The sequence below is a fragment of the Phyllostomus hastatus genome, unplaced genomic scaffold (genome assembly GCF_019186645.2).
Source record: "Phyllostomus hastatus isolate PE091 unplaced genomic scaffold, TTU_PhHast_1.1 phas_contig_17, whole genome shotgun sequence".
In the NCBI taxonomy this organism is placed as follows: Eukaryota; Metazoa; Chordata; class Mammalia; order Chiroptera; family Phyllostomidae; genus Phyllostomus; species Phyllostomus hastatus.
Window position 1 is genome coordinate 13879654 of NW_025333664.1, and position 23470 is coordinate 13903123.

General features: G+C 62.1%; 2 protein-coding genes across 4 annotated transcripts; one reads left to right on the plus strand and one right to left on the minus strand.

Annotated features, from left to right (window-relative positions):
* Positions 1–575: 575 nt before the first annotated feature.
* Positions 576–6101, plus strand: EMILIN3 (elastin microfibril interfacer 3). Its single transcript, XM_045833164.1, has 4 exons — positions 576–742; positions 2090–2212; positions 3374–3597; positions 3867–6101. The coding sequence occupies exons 1-4, from the start codon at positions 576–578 to the stop codon at positions 5651–5653; spliced, it is 2301 nt and encodes a 766-aa protein (XP_045689120.1). The 3' UTR covers positions 5654–6101.
* A 114-nt stretch (positions 6102–6215) lies between these two features.
* LPIN3 (lipin 3) lies at positions 6216–22745 on the minus strand. Of its 3 annotated transcripts, none has more exons than XM_045833162.1 (21): positions 22632–22745; positions 18897–19039; positions 18601–18800; positions 17419–17514; positions 16178–16443; positions 15872–15955; positions 15231–15351; positions 14780–15059; positions 13885–13984; positions 13569–13729; positions 13124–13217; positions 12952–13021; positions 11348–11440; positions 11227–11270; positions 10384–10522; positions 9261–9409; positions 8981–9067; positions 8345–8497; positions 8081–8195; positions 7903–8006; positions 6216–7717 (listed from the first exon to the last, which is right to left on the minus strand). In XM_045833162.1, exons 3-21 carry the CDS (start codon positions 18790–18792, stop codon positions 7573–7575), a joined length of 2493 nt encoding a protein of 830 aa, XP_045689118.1. In that variant the 5' UTR covers positions 18793–18800; positions 18897–19039; positions 22632–22745; the 3' UTR covers positions 6216–7572. The 3 variants fall into 3 exon arrangements, with proteins under 3 accessions (XP_045689118.1, XP_045689119.1, XP_045689117.1); XM_045833163.1 differs by having other exon boundaries at positions 15872–15952; positions 22604–22734; XM_045833161.1 differs by having other exon boundaries at positions 22604–22734.
* Between the last annotated feature and the right edge of the window lie 725 nt (positions 22746–23470).

The following is a 23470-nucleotide window of genomic DNA, read 5'->3' on the forward strand; positions in this document are numbered from 1 at the left end:
CTCTTAGCTTCGGAGCCCGGGACCGCGGTCCCCAGGCGCACATCGCCTTTTAAGACCAGTGTGTCAAGACGGTGGGTGGGCGGTTCCTGCAGAGCCCCGCGCGCAGGCTGGCCCCAGGGGTTTGACTGGGCGGCTCGGCGGTGCACGCTGGATGCTGGCCCGGCGGTGGATGGGTGTGTTTGGGGAGTCTCCCAGGGCGCGACGGCCCGCGCCCCCACCGCCCAGGGGCTGCTCCCTCCTTAACCTCTTGCTTTCGGGCGGCCCCTCGCGCGTCAGCTCGGAGCCGGGGCGGGGGGCTGGCGGCAGAGAGGGGGCCGGCGGAGGAGAGCGACGCGGCCCCAAGTTTATGCTAATCCGCGCAGAGCCCGCCTCCCGCCTCCCCTCCGCGGCCCTAGCCGCGAGCAGCGCCGGCCACTCCGCGGGACACAGCCTCTGCGAAGCGCCGGGCGGCGGGGCCAGCAAGCTCCGGGAGCCGCAAGCAGCGGTGGGACCCCGGCAGCGAGCGGCGGGGCGCCGCGGCGGGCGGACACCGGCGGGGGCCCCACGCGGGGCCAGGTGGGGACCCGGGGGCGGCGATGGGCCGCCGCCGCCTGCCGGTCTGGCTGTGCGCCGTCGCGGCGCTGCTCTCGGGGGCGCAGGCCAAGGGCACCCCGCTCCTCGCGCGGCCCGCGCCGCCTGGTGCATCCCGCTACAGCCTATACACGACGGGATGGCGCCCGCGACTGCGCCCGGGGCCGCACAAGTAAGCGCGGGCCGCGCGGTGGGCGGGAAGTGAGAGGGATGGGCCCCGCGCCGCAGCTCCCACCTGCCTGGACTGCGCGCGGGGGAGGCAGGGTGCTGGCCACCGAGGCCTGGGCGCGGAAGGGGCGGCTCCCGGGGGCCAAGCCTCTGCCGGCCGGGCGCCCCACGCCTCGGGAGGCTGCGGGACTGGCGAAGAAAAATAAGCTGAGGGGGCCTGGCGCGGCGGCGGGGATCCTGGCAGTGCCCGCGGAAACCTTTCCAGCGAAGTAACATTTTCCAGCTGCGCTGTGTGCAAACCCCGGGCGCAGCAGACCAGGTGGAGGGAGGAGGGAGGGCGGTCCGCACACGAGCACGCGGGGCTCTCCCACACACGGTGCCCGGGCCTCCCATCGCTCCGCTGCCCCGCCAGATAGGAGATGGAGCCCTGCGCCCGGGGGCCCGCCCTCTTCCTTGGTGAGCCTGCCCCAAGCAGCTCCCTGGTAGCCCCAACGTGGCTGAGTCACAGAGCTGCTGGGAGTCCTGGGTTCGTGTTGTGGCTCCAGAGCCCAACAGCAGTCCCACTGGTGGCTGGTTTATGCCAGGCAACCGCTACCCCAACCCCTGTGGCCTGCCCCAGCTTCTGGTCCTTAGTAGGCCATGGCTTGCCAGCTGGCCTCCACCAGGTGAGAGAGCGCGGCTCTGCCTGGGGTGTTAGCTGAGTTTGAACCCTGGCTGCATTTGAGAGGTTCTGTAGGGAAGAGCGTGTCCAGCCCATAGCTGACCCTTAGCGGGCCTGGGCATGGCTGAGCAGGCTTCCTGGAGGAGGCAGTGGAAGAAGTGATCTGAGAATGAGGAAGCAGGGACAGAGGCAGGGGTCAGAAAGCTACAAGGTGGGGTTCAGTTCCCCAGGAGTCATTCAGGGGAGAAGAGAGAAGTGTGGTCTCAAAGGCTCTGAAGCGCTAAATCGAGACCCCAGAAGCCTCGAATGCTGAGATGAGTTGAGAGCCAGCGACGGAGTCGGGAAAGGATGAGGAATGCGGCAAGGCTCTTGGTGGGGAATCCAGGGTGAGCTTCTCCTCCAGGCAGGGAGGGCAGAGGGCAAACCAAGGAAGGGCAGCTGCACCAGGCTCCTGGTTCAGTATGGGCTCAGCCCAGTGACAACTGGAGGAGGCCAGGATCAGGGAGACCAGTGGCAGGGCTGGACCCCAGGCAGAGGCGCTGGCTCCCAGGCCGGAGGAGAAGTTTAGAGGAAAGGTGGGCGGTCACCTCTCCTACTGAGGCCTGCAGATGGAGGGTGGGGGCGTGCATATGGGAGCTCCAGTGGGCCCGGCCAGGCCAGATACTCCAAGGATGCCATTCTTCCCTGCAGGGCCCTCTGCGCCTACGTGGTGCACAGGAATGTGACCTGTGTCCTACAGGAGGGAGCAGAGAGCTACATAAAGGCTGAGTACCGACAGTGTGGATGGGGGCCCAAGTGCCCCGGGACAGTCACGTGAGTGCACCCCCACCCCACCCACTCAGGATCCCTGGGCACACCCCCCAGGCCTGCCCTCAGCAGAGAGCAGCAGCCAGCTCTCCAAGGGCTGTAACTCCTTGGGGAGGGGACTCCGGCCCCCACGCTGGCGGGAAGGAGGGAGCCAGGGAGGAGTCAGGGGCAGGCTCGGGTCAGAGCCCCGCCTGTAGGGGGACCAGGGGAGGGTTTCTAGGGGAAAGGCAGCACCAGGCAAGGAAGAAGCCGTGGCAAAGGGTGTGGGGGACAGGGGAGAACAGAGGGCCACACTGGCAGTGGCTGATGCCAAAGGGACCCTGAGCAGACTCAAGCAGGGCTGTGGTGACCATGGAGGAGGCAGGTCAGGGTGAGGGGTGGGAGCCGGCCAGTGGGCTCCGGCTGGACAGACGGGGCCGAGAGAGGACACGTGGTGTCGCACACAGGCAGGAGGCACAGCTCTGTGCCTGGAGAGGTTCCGACGCAGGTCTGAAAACAAACCTGTTTGCACGGGACCCCTGAGCGCATGCCCAGGCCTGCCTTCAGTAGGTGCACGGGTACATGCCGAACAGGTGAAGGAGTGGCCCCTGCTCTGCCTTCCCCCTTGGCCCTTCGCCTCTGTGCTCAAAGTCCAAGGCGCCCTCTCACCAGCCTCTGTGACCAGAGCTGTTTCCAGAGTAGTCTGGGGAGCAGTGAGAAGGACTAAGGGAAGCTGGTGGGAGCCCAGAGTGCCCCCTCCCAGGCAATGAGAGGGGCTGCTTGCCCCAGCTATGGGGCAGTACCCCTCACCCACCCACAGGGAAGGGGCTAGGGCTTTGTCAGAATTCTTCAAGGTACCACCAAAGCCAGAGTGAGATTTCTGGTGGCAGTATGAGCTCAAAGGGGTCTAGGTGGTCCTGTGGGCCTTTGGACTAAATTCCTGCTTGCCTTCTGCCCTGACCCATCTCTGAGCCATGGCTAGGCCTGCTTCCACCCCATGGCCCTGTCGCCTTAAGCACAGAAAAAGGAGACTCTTGGGGGTGTTGTAGAGGTGGGAAGACATCTAGACCCTATCCACGAGTCTGAGTGTGGCCCTGAACACCAGCCAGGGGGCACGGTCACCTGCCAGCAGGAAGGCGCCTCAGCCCTCGGACACAGAGCTCTGACCTCTCTCCACCCCTGGCCCAGGTACCGCACGCTGCTCAGACCCAAATATAAGGTCGGCTACAAGATGGTGACGGAGCTCTCCTGGCGCTGCTGCCCTGGGCTCAGTGGAGAAGGCTGCCCTGAGCACCTCACAGACCACGGGGCTGCCCCACCCCAGCCGGAGCCGGAGCCCCAGATTCCCTCCAGGCAGCTGGGCCCAGGCCCCAGGCCCCCTCCTTCCAGCAGAGCAGTCCCCAGCCCTTACGGTGAGTCTGTCCATGGAGACCCCACCAACGTGGTTGGGTTTTGGGGGAAGGTGGGAAGGCCACTACCCAGGCCAGCAGAGCTTGGGCAGGGGTAGGGAGGGTGCATCCCATGCTGGGCAAATGGGTGAGTCCCCAGGCCCCACCCAGAGCTGATGGAACTATGCCCAGCAAGGCTGGCTTAGAACAGAAAATTGAGTGGCTTGACAACAGGACATGGTGAGCGAGCCAGGCCAGTGACAGCCCTGGGGTTCTCTCCTCCTCTTTCCTAGGAAGGAAAGGCCCAGGGTTGTTTGGTGAGCGCCTGGAACGCCTGGAGGGTGAGGTCCAGCGCCTGGCACAAGCATATGGTACTCTCAGTGGCCTGGTTGCCAGCCACGAGGACCCCAACAGGATGGCTGGCGGCCCCAGAGCTCCTCTTACCCCTGTGGGCTTTGGAGTCATCCCTGAGGGGTTCGTGAACCCTGGAGACAGAACTGGAGGGCCGTTCGCACCTCCCCTGGACGAGATCTTGAGCAAGGTGACAGAGGTGAGCAACACGCTACGGACCAAGGTGCAGCTGCTGGACGAGGTGCACGGCATGGCCCTCGGCCACGAGGCCCACCTGCAGCGGCTGCGGGAGGCTCCCCCATCTCCGCTGACCTCTCTGGCCCTGCTGGACGACTACGTGGACCAGAGGCTGCACCGACTCTGGGGGAGCCTGCTGGATGGCTTCGAGCAGAAGCTGCAGGGTGTCCAGGATGCATGCGACCTGCGGGTGCAGGAGGTGCGGCAGCAGTGTGAGGAAGGCCAGGCAGCCAGCCGGAGGCTGCATCAGAGCCTGGATGGCCGGGAGCTGGCCCTGCGCCGGGAGCTCTCACAGCTGGGGACCCAGCTGCAGGGCCTGAGTGTGGCTGGCAGGGGCAGCTGCTGCAGCCAGCTAGCGTTGATCAGTGCCCGCGTAGACGGCCTCGAGAGGAGCCTGCAGGCCGTCACTGAGGCCCAAAGGGGCCGTGGACCCACCACCAGGGATGAGCTCACTCGGCTCTCTGCTGCCATGCTGCAGGGAGGTGTGGATGGATTTCTCGAGGGTCTGGAGACCCTCAATGGGACAGAGAATGGAGGGAGGGGCTGCTGTCTGGGGATGAAGGAGGGCGGATGGGGTACAGGCAGCTTCAGGACCACGCTGGAGGAGCGTGTGCAGAGCCTGGAGGAGCGCATGCTGACGCTGGCTGGGGAGCTAAGCCACGACAGCGCCCCACCAGGCAGGTCAGCACGGCCCCTGGTGCAGACGGAGCTGGCCGTGCTGGAGCAACGGCTGGTCTCACTGGAGACCTCGTGCACCCCCAGCACCACCTCGGCCGTCCTGAAGAACCTCGTGGCAGAGGTGAGGGCCTGGCAGAGCCAGACTGAGGCCCTTCTGCACCAGGTGGCCAGCCACACGGCCTTGCTCCAGCAGCTCAATGGCACCGTGGCAGAGGTCCAGGGGCAGATGGCAGAAGCAACGGGCAGCTCACTCCAGGGCGAGATCACCTTGCTCAAGGTCAACCTGAACTCCGTGAGCAAATCACTCACAGGCCTCAGCGACTCCGTCAGCCAGTACTCTGATGCCTTCTTGGCCACCAACCTGTCCCTGGATGAGCGGGAACGCAAGGTGGAGGCTGAGGTCCACGCCATCCAGGAGCAGGTCAGCAGCCAAGGCTCACGGCTTCGTGCTGGCCACCGGCAGGTCCTGAGCCTGCGGGGGGAGCTGGAGCAACTCAAGGCCGGGGTGGCCGATGTGGCTGGCGGGCTGAGCCGCTGCCAGGACACAGCCCAGAAACTCCAGCGTGCGGTGGGCCACTTTGACCAGAGGGTGGCACAAGTGGAGGGTGTGTGTGGGAAGCTGGGCCTGATGGCTGCAGACCTGGACAGCTTGCCCACAGAGTCACTCAGGCCCAGGGAAGGCCTATGGGGCCATGTGGACCAGCTGAACCGCACGCTGGCCCAGCACGCACAGGACATCGCCCGTCTCCGGGATGACCTGCTAGACTGCCGGGCCCAGCTGGCCGAGCAGGCGAGGCCCAGGCAGGCCAACTAGGTGGGCTGGACAGGACCCGACCCCCAGATCCCACCAATCCTGGGGACATCACCCCAGAGCCCAGACCACGCCTCCCAGCCTCTGGCCAGCACAGATGCCACTTTGGAGGCCACTGAAGGCACCGTCTCGGTCCAGCTCCACGTGACTGTCTGACATTAATACCCATATGCTCAGTGCTGCACCAGCAGGACAGTTCAGGATAGCGGTCAGGGCGGGTATGACATGCCTGAAGGTCAGGGTGGACCCAAGAGACCTCACAATCCAGTTTACCAATTGCTCTTCTGCGGACACACGAGTCGGCGCCTGTGCAGACTGCAGGTCCATCCGCAGACGGTGGCCTGTCCACGGCTCCCTCTGCCCACAGGCAATAGGCAGGCCCCATGGAGGCTTCTGGTCCTTTGTCCCCTCAGCTTTTCTCCCCAGCCACCTGGGCTCAGTGTCTGCAGGAGGGTGCCGCCACTGGCACTGTCCTCACACATGGCAGCTTCACTGATGCTGTTTCTGAACCAAGGACCAGGTTTCCACCACCCCAAAGGCCCTCAGGATGGCGCAGAAACACAGGTCAGCCAAGAGTTCTCTTTATTCCTTTCAGTCCTCTCCCAAGGTGAGGGCTTAGGCAGCTGTAGATTCCCAGGGGAGGGCACTGGGTCCAGGCAATCTGTTTGGAGAACCCCCCCCACCCCCGCCCCACCAGCAATGTATGCTTTTCCTTCTCTTCCCCAAAGATGTTGTCCGGGCACTCTGGTCCCCACAGAGTCCTCTCCTCCCCGTGTTGGGGGAGATCTTTAGGCCTCACGGTCCGAATGAGGCCAGGCCCTGGGCCGGAGGCCATGGCTGGAAGGAGAGGGCTCCAGGCCCAGTTTCAGACATCCTTGTAAACTGGGTGACCACGGAGTCATGAGAAATGCAGGTAGGACACTGCCAAGGGACAGTCTGCAGATGCAAGTGTCCGTCTGGCCTGCGCAGTCCCAGAGACCCTGATGCCCGTCTCTGCCGAGGCTCCTGGCCTCAGTTTCCCCACAGCAGCACGGGCCCTGCCCTGCTGTCTTGCAGGTCCCTGTAGCCCTCCCTTCTCGATTCTCGACATCTGGTATTCTGCCCTCCACTGTGGTGCTGTTGGGGGAGGGCAGGCCTGGATTAAAGCTTTTAGCCTCTCCAAAAGTACTTTCTTCCCCAAAGGGTATCTGCTCTCTATGGTGGTGCTGTTCAGGGAGGGGAGGCTGCCGTGGGGTGTCAGCCCTGCTTCCTGCAGCCCCTCGGGCAAGAGCCGGCTCAGCAGCTGTGTGGACACTGAACGGACCAGCAAAGGCTAGGGGAGGGCGGCAGGCCAACCCCCACCTGTCTGGCAGGGTTTGTGGCTGCATCCTCAGGGGATGTGCTGAGGCGTCTGGCTCAAGAGCTGTGGGAAGGGGCCAGGGCTACGTAAGGGTCTGGCCACAGAGGGCATGCACGGTCCAGGCTCCCCAAAGGGGGCGGGGGGGAGCACCGTGTTCTTCCCAGATGCTAATCTGCTCACCCCTTCACTGCCGCCACCAGCCTCCCCCAAGCCTATGGCTCTCAAGCCCCAGCGGGGCCTCCCTCTTCTCTCTGCCTTGCCAGGAGTTGAGGTGAGTCCCACAGAGATAGGGACAGAGACGTCAAGGTGTCAAGGCACGGAGAACACTGCAAGGGCCCAGGTGACAATCATTTAATGGCCACAGGCCAGGGCCACATTGAGGCCTGTAGCAGCTGCCCCAGCCCCTGCAGCTCGGCTGGCAGAGGCGACAGGGCAGGGAGGAGAGAGGCTGCCAGCCGGCCCTCAGGCCCCCTCCTCCCTGTTGGGCTGGTCCTGTAAGCACCCAGCTGCTGACCCCCTGTGCCCTGGGACACCCAGTTCTGGGCCAGGCCAGGCCAGGGAGGAGGGGGCAGCCAGAGCAGGTTCAGCCCAGGGCGTCAAGGTCCACAGCAGTCAGTGGCTCCCGCCAGTAGCAGAAGTTGCTGTACTCAGGGTTGGCCAGATCTGTGCTGGGGCCACGGGCCACGGGCGGGAAGAGGAGCTCGACCACCTCGCCAAGCCGCTCATACCTGTGGGCAGGACAGGGCCGGTACTGAGAGCCTGAACCGCCACCGGGCCACGGCCTCGGTCACATCGGCAGAGACTGCACGGTGTTGGGAGCCGTGGGCGAGGAGCAGTCCCCGGTGGGGCAGTGGAATGGGGGCCCAAGGGGGGCTGGGGCGTGGGGGGGGGCCGTGGCAGGGTGTGGCCTCACGTGGATTTGTGGTTCTTCATGGGCTCCCGGATGAGCTCTCCCCGGGGGTTGACTGTGAAGATCCGAGATTCTGGGAGGCCCACGTGCCGGTAGGCAGTGACATCCTGTGGGAGACAGGGAGGCTGGTGGGCTGGACGGCAGGGAGAGGTGCCTCGGCCCTCAGGGAGGAGACACTCACGTTGGGCCTGTTCCCGAAGGCAGCATAGAAGGGCTGTCCCTGGGGCAGGAACAGCTGCTGGATGTCACTCAGGCAGGCGATCTTGAACACCTCTGGCTTCTTCTCGATCACCTCCCTGGGGAGCCGGGGCCACGGTCAGGGAAGGCCACCGAGGCGGGGAGGCCAGCAGGATGGCAGGGCCAGGGGACACAGGCCTCGTGCTGGGCGGGCACTGGGCCCGCACTCCCCCCAGGGGTGTGGGCTCATAGCGTGTAGGGGGGTTACCTGTGCAGGGCGGAGAAGAGGCTGCTGGGAGACAGCAGGATGGGGCCCTTGGGGAGGCCGCAGCCCCGCTCGCTCACCCACTGTAGGTACCCCTTGGTGAGGTCTGCCATGCCAATGGCCCTCGCTGAGCAGTACAGGAACTTGTATCCATTTCTGGGGGTGGGGGACAGGTGGCACAGAGCCATGAGGGACCAGCCATCAGCCATTCTGTCTCCTTGGTTTCAGCCAGCTCAGCCCAAGCCTGGGGCTCTGGCCTCCAAACCCAGAAGCCTTTGCAGGGAGGGGATGTAGGGAGAACTGCTAGGCCGGGCTGGAGAGAGGCAGGCTCAGTAGGAGGGGCATGGACAGACTCCCGACGCCAAGATGGACCGAGGTGGATGAGGGTCTGAGCAAGTCTGCAGACGTCCTCTGTCGCCCGAAGGTCAGCAGTTAGACTCTGACCCCAGACCACAGGCAGAGCCCCAGTAGGTGGGTCTCCTCTCCTGGACATGGCCTGGTTGCTTCCCTTGTGGGCCCCACTGGTCCCCAAGCCTGGCTTCCCAGGGCCAAGGCTATGTCAACCTCACGTGTCCTGGCACCACCCCCCCCACCCCCCACCGCCCCAGGGCCCTGCCCAGCCCTAGCGCTGGCACTCACAGGTGGATTCTGTGGTAGAGACTCGTGATGCCCTGGTGTGTCCAGTCTTTCCCCAGCTGGGGCAGGATGTGGCCCAGAGCATCGGACCTGGATCCCAGGGGAGGGGTCACTCCAAGGCAGCCACGTGTGGCCCTCACATTCCACACGTGGGGCCCCGCTCCCAGGCCCCGCTCCCAGCCCCAGCAAGGTGCACTGGGAGGGCCTCTCCCCTGTCCCCTGTCCCCCAGCACAGAGGGAGGCAAGTTTCTAGGCCTCCCCTCCCCCACCAACCAGGCCTCACTTGGTGATGGTGCCGTCGATGTCCGAGATGACCACCTTGTCATCCCACCTCCACAGGTAGATGGTGGCCCTGCAGCGGCAGGTGCCCTGGTACTGGGTTGTCACGCTGAAGACCACCTCGTTGGCGCCTTCTTGCAGGTTCAGCTGCCGCTGGGGCGGGGCAGAGATGGGGAGCTGTGATCCGCCGCAGCCGGGCACTGTCTGCCCGCTGCCACCCCACACCGTGGCCTTCAGCCCCCAGCTGGGCCTCTCGCTCTCCTCTCCCTCCCGACTCAGAGGACCTGGCAGAGCCCATCAGAGAGAGCCAGACACAGACACGCCCACGTGGGCAGAGGGTGTCCACGAGGAGGAAGGGAGGGGTGCTGCGGGGCCTGCACCATGCCGGGGGGCTGGGGCGGGGGGACAAGGCCTGGCCTGTGGCTCCTGCTGAGTTTCTCACATCAGCCCCGAGGATGGCATTACCTTAGGCAGGGAAATACCCCACCACATGGCAGGAGCCCTGTGGGGGCCATCACAGGGGCTGTGGTACCTGAGACGCCCTGCAGAGAGAGACCCTGGCCCCGTCCTTGGTCCACAGAGACGGGTCAGGGCAGCGCTCAGCCAGGGCGGGGGTGAGCCCCAGGGTACCACACAGGTGGCAGCTGCTCGGCACCAGGCTGGCCGGGTCCCCCCGGGCACCTCCCTGACCACACTCAGGGGGTCACACTCAGGGAGAAGGCACTCTTCTGACGGGGGCCACCAGTTACTAAGGGCAAAGATGTGACTTGGGGCCAGTCTGAAGGCCCGTCATCCATACTGGTTCCTTTCGTGTGGCTTCCCAGGGCAGGCCCGGGGCCGACCGACCCACTGCAGGTCGGTATTTCAGGCACAGAGAGGGCTTTTCCAGTGAGAGCACTGGACAGAGACAAATGGACTGGCATGTAAAGAAGTGAGCCCCCTGCCCCCGGAGGTATTCAAGCAGGAGCTGTTACGGAGGTGGCCAAAGGGGATGGATCCTGGGCTTTGGTGAATGCGTGGCTCTGTGGGGCCCTTCCTCCTCCGGGCCCTGTAGGGCTCTGGGACAGCATTATCACGGCGCGCCCCCACCCTCGTCTGCACACCAACACATCCGCGGGCACACTCACGATCTGGTCGGAGGAGAGGCGGAGGGACTTCTTGCAGGTGGGAGGGTAGGCCGGAGGCAAGGGTGGCAGGGAGGGAGCCTCGAGGATCACGGGGCTGTCTGGGGCGTCATCCTCGCTGCTCAGGACATCCGTCTTCTCCCTGCGGGCAGCCCAGCTCTCAGGAGCCCTCCCCCAGCCCAAGGCCCCGCACTTCCGGCAGACACCCCTCGCCCCAGGCCACAGGGAGCCTGGGCCGGTCCCTGCCCCTCCAGAGACTACCTGGGGGTGTGGGTCAGAAACCCCTCCCTCCAGGGACCACCCTCCAGGTAGTAGCAGGGAAAGATTTGGGCTGGCGGTCTGCACCCAGAAAGGCGATGGCGGAGCCGGAGCCGAGGGCCTGGGCTCTCAGCCCTTGGCACCTCCCCGTGTCCAGGATGCCCGCGCCTGACTTGGAGATGTCTGTCAGAAAACCTAGAAATGTATTTGAGGATTATTCCCAACCTCACCTGCCTTGGCTTCAGTTGGCTCATCCTTGATCACCCCTGCCCTCTCGCCCGCAACCTTGGGCATTCTGGGTCAGTTCATAAGTAAAAGGGAAGCAGGGTCAGCAGGCCCCAGGCGGAGAGGGGAGGCCCTGCCGCCTTTCATGCGGCGGCCCCTTGTCTGGGCGCCCCTCCCAGCTCTGCCATTTCTCAGCTGTGGGACCTTTGGTATATCTCTAAGTCTCAGTTTCCCCTTCTGTGAAATGGGGACATTTTGCAGGAAAAACAATGGGTGTAGAAGTGACTGGGGGGGCGGGGTGCTGGCTCCGCCTTACCCTCCGAGGGCAGGCCTCTGCGGCTCCCAGCCGAGAGATCAACTCACCCCCTTGGCTCCCTGGCCGTGGTCTTCTCCCTCTGGGCACTTTGCTGTGGGATGAACATTCGTCTAGTGAACAACCAGCCCCTGCCTGGCCCGGCCCCACCCTGTGACCATAACCACCCACCTCCTCGGCCGGGAAGTCCCTGCGTCGCCAGGAAAACCACCACCGCCCACCCTTCCTGGGCATCTTCTCCTTCTCCAGCTTGTCCACAGTGCTCTGGGGGCAGAGAAAGGCCATGGCATTCACCTCTGATTGCCCTCGGGGCCGCCGTGAGCCCAGAGTCTGGGGCTGACCACCACAAGGTGCTGTCGACCTCTGGAGGCTGAGGAAGCACACCCACCTCCTTCCTGTGGTTCCCGCAGCTCATGCGGGACGCCAAGGCTCACTCCTGCCCAGCCCCGCTCCATCCCAGCCCTGACCCCTGACCTCTAGCTCAACCTCGGCCCGACCTCCCAATCTGGTGAGTCTGTGCTTTGGGAGTTTCTCGAGATCTGGTACTCCCTGCATGATGCCACCAAGTGGCAGCCAGTACTCCCCTCAACCTCCAAGACCAACACAGGCAACTCCTGAGGTCCGGGATTCCCATGAACGACTCCCTCTGTATGTTACCATTACCACCTGGTGGGGGCTGCATGACCTGGTGAAAAATACTGACTAGATTTGTGCTTCCTACAAACACAGAATGGTGCCCCAAATTAGGAGGACATAGGCTTGGGGTGGGTCGGCCAGGGCACCCGCTTGAGCTGGGAACAGGCCGGAAGTGTCTCCCAAGGGCCTTGGCGGTGGGTCTGTCCAGGTGAGGACAGCCAGGCAGGAGGGTGACCCCCTGCCTTCCCACAGGCCGTGGTCCTAGCTCAGACCCAGAGCCAGCCAGAGGATGGAGCTGGGCATCACCAAAGGGAGGCAGCAGCGGTCTGCATCTGGTTAAGTGATGTCCGTTGGGCAACTCTAATCAAGTGGAGAACAGCAGACCAGGGCAGGGCCCTGGACTGCTTCTGGAAGGGCAGAAGGGGCAGGGGCAGGTCAGCACCGGGTGGAGGTTCTGGGAGGGACCGAAGAGGCTGGGTTCCTTCCCACCTCTGAGCACCTGCACAGGCTATTCCTGCCTCCTGATTGCTTAGGGCTTCCTCACCCTTCCGATCTCCACCCAGCAGGCACTTGTTCAGCGAACCTCCCTGTCGCAGGCTCTCAAAGCACCCCAGATCTCTCCTTCCCAGTGCTCGCGGTGAATTTCACATTCACCTGGCTGAGTCTTTGATGAACTGGCTTTCTTTGAGGGCACGACTGTCCCTGGCACACAGTAGGTACGCAACACACGTGTGTTGACAAAGCAAGAGAGCGCCCGCAGCCCAGCCTGGAGAGGTTCGCAGGGTAAGGTGAGGAGTGGGACCCCCACCTCCCAAAGCCTCATCTCCCAGGTTGCAGCCCACTGTTGAAGGCATGTCCCTGGCGAATGTGTATCCCCCTCTGATTTGTCCTGAGCTCCTTTGGAGTAAGGTCCCAACCCAGTGGGATTCAACGAAGCCAGGAAACCAGGGGAGGGCGCGGCTTTGTCCACACAGCAAGGAGGAGGCTCAGGGGGACGGTGGACTCCTCCCCCAGAGTGAGTCTTGCAGCCAGTCAGCCCCAGGCCCGTCACTGCCCACCCTCCACTTCCTGGCTAAGGGCTTCCTACCCCCGGACTGTGGCCACTTTCTGCTGGGGGCCCCGTGGGCTCAAACCATTACCTTGGGCAAGTTCCTCTGGAAGGCTTGCAGGGAGAGGACCATGGGGGCAGCCACAGCCCAGTTGTAGTGCCTGGAGGGACGGAACGCGGTGTTGGGGCCGCAGGAGCTGCAGCGCCACGGAGGGGGCGGGGCGACCCTCTGTGGCGGCCAGCAGCCCAGCCCCAGTACTTACTTCTCATTGACTTTCACCACCAGGTTAGGGTCCTCCAGGAGGCCAGGGTTGTGGGCGAGGTCCTGGTAGGAGACTATGTGCTTGTTGAACTTCTCTGGGCACAGGGCAGAGCGTGAGGGGGTGGGCTGACACCTCACCACGTGTGACCGCTGCCTCGCCTCTCCTGGTCCCTCCACACCCCTACCACTCAGGCCTCCCACGGGGCCCCTCCCTTCCTGTGGTTTTGCACCTGCTGCTCCCACCCCAGGCACTGGCCGTCCTGGATTCACAGGACAAGTCACAGCTGAGCATCAAGCCTTGGGTTCCTGGGGCCTTGGGAATGCCCACCCTTGCTGGCTGAGCGTGGGCTCCACAGGCAGGGGCGCCTGGCCAGCCTCATGCCTCTGCTGCCCACCCAGCCCCAGGCTCAGTGCCAGTCCTTGGAGGGGTTCACGGTCAGACATACCGAGGGAAATGTCCCGGCTGTCGGCTAGTCCACCACAAAGGGACAGCGCTATCGCGTTCATCGGGTCCGAGGTGGGTTCTGGCTCCTGTTCAGGGCTGGGGTCCCCCAGCATCTTCTGGCTACTGGGTTCACTCCACCTCCTGGCTCCCAGCCCACTGTCACTGGAGGGCAGGGGCGGGGAGTGGGGAAGGGCCAACAATGACATGAATACAAGGAGGCTGGCAGGAGGGGCCTGCCCCCCCCCCAGACCCTTGATAGCCAACCCCTGGCCTGATGGGCCCCACCCCGAGACAGCTGGCACCCAGAATGCAGGCACCTCTGGGGGAAGTAAAGGGCTGCATTCTCAGAGTCCAGGGAGGATAAGTCATCCAGGTAGATGTCACTGGGGCCCAGGTGCTGGCTTCTCTTCGTGGAGCCTGAGGACAGAGGGGGGCACGCCTGTAGACCTGACACGCACTCAGTAGTGTAGGCAGTAGGTGACCCCTTGCCTGCGAGCGCCCTAAAGCACTGCCATCCCGTAGACTTTCTGCAGCGATGGACATGCCCTCGGGCTGCACATCCAGCATGGACGCACTTCAGATGTGGTGTGATGGAGAAATGGGGTTTTAGAGGCAACTTAATTTTAACTTCCAACAGCCACAAGTTGCTAGTGGCTACCGATTCGGGCGGTGCGGCGCAGGCCCAGGGCCCCCCCAGGCGCTCAGGAGACAGCCCAGCCGGGGAACCGGGAACTCATGCCCCCACTTCCCTCTCCTGCCCTCTCGCCTGCCCTGCTCCAGACACACCAGCTGCCTCGGTTCCCACACGTGAAGTCTCTCCCCTTCCTCACGACCCTGACACAGGCCATCCCTCTGTCTAGAATTCTCCTTCCTGGAGCCTCACCTGGCAGGTTGGCATTGTTCACGTCTCAGCTTGCATATCACCCACTCACAGAGACCTCACCTGACCTCACCTTACCTTCCCTGTCTTACACACGGTGCAAACAGCTCCCACCCCACCCAGTGTTCTGTCGCCTGTCACCCCTGTGCCTGCTTCCTGGCTAGGTGTGCGCCATGTGTCTGCCCCACTGGATTGTGAGCCCTGTGAGGTCTGGTGCCAAACACAGTGCCTGGCACACAGTAGGTGCTTAAAACATGCCTGATGTCCCAGAGGCCACCCAGGAGGTAGCGCGAGCCCGGGGAGGCACTGGGGGGCATCCAGCCGTCGCTCACCTTTCCTGCTCGAGACCCCCTCTGGCTGGCCGGTGGGAGCCAGGCCCTCCAGACCGGCCCAGCTCCATGATTTTGAGGCAGGAGAGAGGCCTGCATCCCTGGACCTCGGCATGTTGGTTTTTTCTCCCTCGGGGGCAATGAGAGAGGGGCCCGCCAGAGCGGGCACCTCTGTGTCAGGCCGAAGGTCGGGGGTGCTGGGCTCTCCCGGAGGCGGTGAAGCGATGGCCCGGGCGCTGCCATCAGGGGCCATCGAGGACACGGGCCACTCGGCTTTGGCCACCTGTAGTCAGACAAATGGGGAAGGCTGGGGGCCAGGCCGACGCAGGGCCTGTCCCCCACACCCCACAAGACCCTGGGGAAGGGGCCCAAGTCTCAGTCACTCCAGTCCTTCCCCCCAGGGGCCACGGAGCCCCCGAAAGGCAGGGACAGGGGTTGACGCGGAGGGACTCACCTTGGGCAGTCTGCCCCAGGACCACTGCATGTGGGACTCGGCTCTCAGGGAGCTGGGCTCGGGGGTCTTCACCTCCAGCTCCGAGTCGCTCTTAGGGGACGTCAGCCCACCTGATGAAAGGCTGCAGGGAACAAGAACTCAGACGCCCCCACGCCAGCCTGCTGCCCACCCCAGCCCCAGAAAAAATGTTCGTAACATATATTTATGCCTGTGTTGGGTCCAGAATGCATAAACATGCAAAGGATGTCTACAAATCCACACTAAGAAGGCAGTCCAGTTACGAAGGCGGGGAGGGGCAAGTTGGTGATGCCGAACGGGTGTAAGGTGTCCACCTGGGGGACGGAACAGTTCTGGAACTAGACAGGGGCTGTGCTAGATGGCGGCGCAGCGCTGGGATGTGTGAAACGCACTGAATGGTGCACTTTCACAATGGTTAAAATGGTAAATTTTATGTCATGTGCATTTTACCTCCATGTTTTTTTAATGGGCAAAAGACTTCAACACCTTACAAAGGAGATATACAAGTGGCTGGTAAAAACATTAAATGTGTTCTAAGTCGTTATTTAGTAGAAAACTGTAAATGGAAACCACTCTGAGACCTTGGCCTTGAGGCCCCGCCTGCAGCCCACTGGGACTCTCACCTGGCCTGGGAGGGCCACTCGCCATCGGAGTAGGGGTGGATGTCTGTGGGCTGTGACGAGGACTCCCCCTCCGACTGGATACTGCTGAGGGACCACATTGGAATAAATGTTCACTGCTAGCACAGGGCCCCCTAGACAAGGGCATGGGGGCCTGGACATCAGGGGCTTGGGGACGTGAAGCAACGAAAGCCCAGAGAGGTCAAGCCCCTTGCCCAGGGTCACACAGCACCAGTAGAGCAAACAGGGCTTGAACCCCATTGGCATCCTCATGCTCCCACCCTCGGCCCCCACCTGGTCCCCACACACCCTGGGGGCTCCAGCCTCGGCTTTTCCAGCAGGGACGGCTCACTCTCAGCGCCTGCCTCCAGGTCCTCAGAACTAGAATCGTCTGCCACCATGTCCTCCTTCCGCCTCGCTTTCCTCCTCCGAAGCTTCTTCTTCCTCCCCGTGCAGGCCACGGGCAAGACGATGGGCTCGGGCTCGCTGGCCGTACCCAGCTGGGAGTCCGAGGGGAAGCCAGACAGGCCCCCCCAGGGTATGGGCGATGTGCACAGGCGGGGAGGCACCTGCTCCTGTGGAGGAAACCAGGGGAGGGGCGGTGGGGCTGTGGGAGCTGCAGCTTAGGAGGGCCGCTCCCCTGGCCTGGCAGCCTGAGCTCTGCCGGAGTCTCCGGGCCCACTGGGGTCGGGAAACCAGGCCTGGGGGCCGGACACAGGCGCCTGCTGCTGGCCTCCGAGCTCCCTCCGAGATAAAGCAGCCTCAGCCCCAGGAACTGCGTGAACCACACCGGGCAGAAATCTGGCCACCAGCCTCTCATCTCTGCCCACACCCACCTCAGTCGAGACACCTACTTCCCTTTTAAGACTCAGGCGTCACCTCCTCCAGGAAGTTTACCCTGACTGTCCTCAGCACCCGTCCAACCCCCTCCGCTGCAGTGATCAAAGAGTTTCATCACCCACTGCTGTTTATGTGTCTGCCTCGCAGACGAGACTGGGAACCGTCTTTGAAGGCAGGTGTCACCCCTCACCCGAGTCCACCACACTGTCTGGTATACAGTAGGTGCTCAGTCAACTATTTAAATACCTCTGCTGCTTGTGTGGGGCCTGCCTCCCTCCTGCGAACGCCCCTCTCTTCACCCCCCACCCGCACACTTCCCCGTTCCAGCTGCGTGGAGCTGGCCTCGGATCCAGAACATCCAGAACGAGCCTTCTCATGTTTTCCAGCCCCAGGCCGCTCCGCACCTCCTTCCCTCCAAGCTGCTGAGGAAGGCCACCGTCTCACACTTCCGGGGACCAGCTCAAGTGCCCTCTTCTGAGACACTTTCCCCAACTTTCTCCCTGGGAAAAAAGCCCTTGCCCCTTCCAGTGCCCCCCCCACACCCCGCCAAATTCTCCCCAGGTTCCAATAGCATATCATGAATGCCAGCATCAACCCACCCCCCTGCATCAGACCCTTGCTGACGCTGACGGGGTGCTCCCAGGGGTGGGGACAGTGACAAAGCCCAAGGCTCTGCCCGGAGGGGGCATAGTGAAGGGGCAGGCACTTACCTCGTCACTCTCCAGCTCCTGGACAAAGAAGGCCTCCCCGCTATCCCCCAGCTTCATGTGCAAGTCCACGGGCTCCCCATTGATCTCGATGTCTACCTGCAAGGAGGCGTGATGGTGCAAGGGCTGCGTGATCCCCACCACCTGCTCTCACTGCCACACTCCAGGCCACTGGGGCACTGGCCTCCCGGCCGGTCCAGGGCACACGGTCCCCCTGCTGCCCACGAGCCCCGCATGTGCTGGGACCGCCCTCCGAGTGTCCCCATCCCCCGGGCTTCGCTGCACGATTGCGGTCGCGGTGGGCTTGTTTGTGTCTTGGTTTCTGTGTTCCCCTCTTTCCCTGTAAGAACCAGGACGTGATTCCTCTTGTCGCTGTTGAGTCCCCAGCCCAGGACAGGGCAGAAACACTTGGTGAGTGCACTGACAGTGGCACGAGTTACCATCTCCTCGGCACCTAGAATCACCTTTTACCTGGAGTGTCTTGTTTAATCTTCACACCCTCCCCTTGTAGGAGCTCCTGCGGTTAGCCCCACTGTACAGGCGAGGACACAGGGGCTTGGAGGGGTTAAGTAACTCTCTGGGAAGTACTGAAATGAGGCTATAAACCCGGAGTCTGAGTTCGCAGCCCAAGCTCTTAATCGCTCAGCGGTACTGCCTCCCACATGGTTATGCTGTCCTGTTTGGATTCTGGAAGTTCACGGCCACCTCAGTGTGTCAAACCTCATCACACACCAGACCTCAGTGCTAACTGAAAACTCTGTCCTATTTCACCTGAGCTCAGGGACCACAGTGCAGTTTTCCTGGGGATGGAAATGACCCCTGAGTGTCACCCACAGGCCTGGCCCGGGGATGGTGTCATCGGCTCCTATTCAACCACCAGGCAGATGAAAGCGTGTCCAGGTGCACAGGTGAAGCATCTTACCAAGGCCGCACGGGTAGGCTCTTGGTAAGCTGCAGCCAGGTCTCACTCCACGACGCTGCTTCCAGGGGGGAAATAGGGACCCTCTCGGTCCCAAACCCCAAACCAACCCCAAGCCATTCAAGAAAATACAAAAGAAGGGAGGCCTGTCCAGAGGACACATCCTCACCCATGGGAGACCTGGGCGTTCTCCGGGGACTGCAGTGGCCGCCCAGGCTTCCAAAGCCCACCCAGCAGTGGTCCCTCGGCCGGCCGCCAGCACTCACCACCTTCTCCCGTGACCGCAGGACACCCAGCTTGCCGAAACGCACGTGGAAGGGCGAGCACCGGAAGGAGCCGTCCACCTGCTTCACCACCAGCACGTCAATGCAGCCACTCAGCGTGGCCGGGTTCAGGCCCTGGTACAGCTCCTTCACCGTCCCGAACACGGTCCCCGCGAGCTGACCCACGTAGTTCATGGCTGGGGCTGGCAAGGGGTGGCAGATGGTGCTGGAGCCAAGGCCTGGGACTCCTCCCTCTGGAAAGAGGCTTTGCAGCCTGACCCCGGGGCTCCCAGACTTACGATGTGTTGCCCTCGGAACACCTTCGAAGACAGGCAGCAGTCGGGACGGGAGGCGCCTGTAGACGTGGGTCCTAGCTCTGGCTCACCCACTGACCAGCCGGGGGACACCTGGACAGCTGCCTGCCTGCTCCAGGCGCCCACATCTGTCAAATGAGGGCACAGGGTAAGGCAGGCTGGGGTTCCCTGAGCCTCTAAATGCCGTGAGTAATAAGGGCCGCGGCACTCAATGATGGTGTATTTTCTCTTCACAACAACCTACAAGGCTGGCCGAGCAGGTGTCATTACTCCTGTTGACAAACAGGAGGCCTGTTGACAAACAGGAGTGGCGGAGCGACTGGCCCAGGATCTCCCAACCAGGAAGGAAGGGAGCTGGGATTTGAGTCTGGGGCCCAGAACCCTGGTGTGAGCCACTAGGAAGGCCTAGCTGTGGGAGCAGGAGGAGGTGGGCACCCCTCCCTGGGGTCGGGGCAGGCAGCCTCGTGGTATATCAGGCCCTGGCCCCTTCTGGGGAACAGACAACAGCCCTCAAGACTGGTATCTTCCAAAGAAATGAGGAGGCAGGAGTCTCAATTTGTCCATCTGAGAAATGGGTTCAGCCGTCTTGCTGCCTCTTGGCCTCAGGAGCTGGAAGGGGCCTTGCTGGTCCATTATCACTGATTTGTGAGGAACTAGGGATGGGAGGGCCCCAGGTACCCAAGGCTCTACTTAGCTCTACTCCTGTGGTCAGAGGCTCAAGGCAGGGCATCTCTTACAGCTGTGGGTGGAGGGAGCTCCCAGTTTAAGACTCCAAACTCCAAAGTCCTTCCCAGTTTCCTTTGGAGGATAGGGAGTCCGTCCACGGCCCACAGCTGGCCCCAGGGTCTCTAGGCCATGGTTCTCAGCCCCGACCCCCCGTCGTCAGACCCACATTCAGGCCTTGGGCTGGCCTGAGGTGTCCAAAGCTGCTCCTCCTCCTCCCAGCCAGACTGGTCCCTCCAGCTTTCCCACGCCAGGCACAGCTGGGTGAGCCAGGAGCAGGAGGCCGCGGCAGCCACAGAGAAAAGCCAGAGCCCGAATGGGAGCCGCCTCCACGCTGGCATGGTGCCCGCCTGCCAGCTTCAGCTCATTGTCCTCCCCGCTGGCCAGGACCGTGGCCCACAGCCCCTCTGGGTGCCAGGACACAGGCCACCCACTTCCCCAGGGCACTTCCCCCTCTTGGCCCCTGAATCAGAATCCCTAGAAGACCACCTGCCATGCAAGACCACCCCTCAAAGAAGTTAAGTGACTTCTCCAAACTCTATTAAGCTAAGAAGCCGTGGATGGGGGGAGGGAGTGATGACTCATGCCCTGGTTTCCTGACTTGGTACCATGGTTCCTTCCACGCCACAGTCCCCAGCGACAACACAGTTGGCTGCAGAGAGGGCAGCCCGGCCCACGGCCCCCTTCACACAGCCCTGCAGCACCTTGCCCTCTATGGGCAGTCCCCGCCCAGCAGCACCAGCAGCACCTGGGAGCTAGCTGGCAGTGTGGAGCTTCAACAATGGTAAGGGACAGTTTCAATCGCTAAAGTGAAAACTGGAATAAGATGAAGCTCTTTGGACCCTGAACACGTCACTCCACTTTAACAGATATTTTACCTGCAAGGTACCTACTCTGTGCTATGTGAAAGTTTCCACTTTTGTTTCTTCCTACCTAACACCAAACTGCGAACGTAAGTCTAGGGAGATAGACAGACGGACTGACAAGGGCAGATATGTGGTAGGTAGGACTCTAGGCCACTGTGCCCGGGAAAAGCAGAGAGGACTCTAGAAGCTTCCAGGAATAAAGGAGCAACCCTGGGAGGGGCAGGCCAGAGGTGGGGGCAAAGGTCCACCCAGCTGGAGGCCCGAGCCTGAGCTAGCAGCCCTGCTGAGGGCACAAGAGCTGGGGGAGGCGGGGAGGGGGGAAGCGTGTCACGCTCAGCTGGACCTAGTACAGGGTTTCTCAGCTTGGGCATCATTGGCATTTGGGGCTGGACAGTTCTTTGTTGTGGGGGGAATGCAGGATGTTTAGCAGCATCCCTGGGCTCGACCCTCTGGATACTAAAGGTACCCTCCCTCCAGTTGTGACAATCAAATTGTCCCCAAACACTGTCAAAATTGGCCTTGGTTGAGAGCCACAGAGGTAACAGAAACAGCTTAGTGGCAGAGGTGTCACCCCTGGAGGCCCTGGGTCCTATGCTGACCCACCCGTGGGGTGTTCCTTCGGCAAGGACCTCACTGGCCTCAGTTTCCCCTTCTGTGAAACAAAGCTTCAGTTTTTCAAACCCTTCTCAGCCTTGAATCCACTCCTCACCCTGTTCCCCCACCCCATGAGTGGAGGCCCCCACATCTGCTGGCTCAGCATTTGGAGGGACTCCTGCGAGCCGGGCCCTGGACTGCCCTCCTCTGCTGGCACCCATCCCTGCAGGCATCTCCTCTCCCCAGGACCCCGCTCTGCCTCCTTGGTCTTCTCCAGATGGAGGGGAGCTCTGCATGGCTCCCCTATGCCACCCTGCACTCCCTGCTAACATCTCTAAAATCAAACACTTCACCCCCCCAAAAAAACCCTTAGTCAGGACCTATGGGCACCCCACCCAAACCTCCTGAATCTTATTCCCCAATCTCCTGCTCATCCGGTGCCTCCTTTCTCCTCCTGTGGTCCTAGGTCAAGGCTTTATTACTGGATGCCTAGTTCCTGGATGGTCTAACTGTGGGTTAGGCACCAGACTGGATTCTAATCCCTCCCTGACATGTACTAGCTGTCACTTTAGGCAAGTCTCTTCACCTCTCTGAGCCTCATTTTCAGCCTCTGAAATGGGGATAATATAAGGGATGCATGAGTAATTAATGACATAATTCACATAAAGCACCAGCATGCAGCAAATGCCCACACATGTCACCTATCAACAGCAGCATCTTTTTTGGCATTGTGACAGCCCCACTCACCCAGGCTGGTCCTGACAACGCTACAGGTCAGACTCCAGTGCACTGTCCCACCCACAGTTAAGAGTTTAGACTTCTTAACTCAGCACTCAAGGTCCTGCATGATGGCGGCCCCACTGTTTGCAAAGTGAGCAGGTGGGCTCCAGGCAGGCCTCACAGGGTGCCCAAACCTCAGAGCCCACTCTGGGAACATCCACCGGCCTCCCAAGCCAGCGCATGACTCCACTCAGGAAAGCCAGAGCAAGGTTCCCTGGGTAGGATCTTACAGCTTTTCTGGGCTCCTAGATTTAGGGAGTGGTGGGGGCAGGGCTCTCCACCTAGGATCAGAGGGAGCAGGAGGATAAGAATTCCTACAGCTCTGGAAGAGAGAAAACCAACCCCAGCTTCCCAGGGGCCTTCACAGCTGCCCCATCCGACCACGCCAGTCTCAGGGCAGACACAGCAAGAGTCAGACCCTGTTTTGCCACTGGGAACACTCAGGATCAGAGACGGTGGGTGTCCTCCCCAAGGACAGACAGCCTGGGATAATGCTGGCCAGCCTCTCCTGAAAGGTGTTTACATCTCCTGAACTCCTAATTCCACATTCTGGGTGTCCGGGGCTCCCCCCGCAGCCGCTGGGCCGGGAACAATGGCGAAGTGAGTTCCACAACCTCTGAGAGTTCCCTTTTGATGGCTGGAGATGGACTCAGGCCCAAGAACAGGAAGGAATGAGGGTTGAAAGGCAAGACGGGTGGGCGGGGCAAAGCGGGACAGGGAGAGGGGTACCTCTTCGCAGGCCCGGGTTGGGCCCTACCTTTGAAGCTGCCCACTGGACCTCCGGGACCCGGAGCCGCCGCCTCTACCTGAGTGCACAGGGTCAGCCAAGCAAGCGCCCTTGGCCGCACACTCACTGAGCGCTTCCGGCTCCTTTTGGACAGGGTGAGATCCCGGCTCCGCCCTTTCCACGAGTCAAGGGACGGCTCCACCCCCACCCCGAAAAGACCCCGCCCCCGCCCAGTCTCCACGCCCAAGGCCGCCCTTTCACCTATAGAGCTTGGGCGGGGTCAGACTTCAGGCTCCGCCCACGTCGATTCCACCCCTGCCCCGCCCTGCACCACACAGCGGTTAGGAGCTGCGTGCGGGTATCCCGCACCTGCCGCACTGCCCAAGGAAAGCGGGGCCCTTCGAATCCGGTGGATCTAGGTCCTCCTGACTTTGCTTGCAGCTCGCCGTGTGACTTTGGGTAAATTTTCCCCAATCTGGGCCCGTTTTCTGCTTTATCAAAGGGAATAGCCACCTTGCAGGGTTTTCGACAGTACATAAAATGGCTTTGTGAGGCACCTGGCGCTCAAACATCCCCTTTTTGGAGCAGCTTTCCCCGACCCCTCTATACTACCCCACTCCCCAAACTGGACAGGACCCTCGTATCTATCGTACGCTCACATAGCCCACAGTTATAATTTCATATTTGTTTGAATGACTATATGATCATTGTCTACCTCTTCATTTGAATTTGAACTTCATGAGAGCAGGTCGCGTTTATTCTTAACACTCCAACGCCCAGTGCAGTGCCTGACCTATAGCCGGGACTCAATAAATGTTCGCTCCCTATTCGAGGCACTGTTGGTGTCAGCAGGCTCGATACCGGCATTG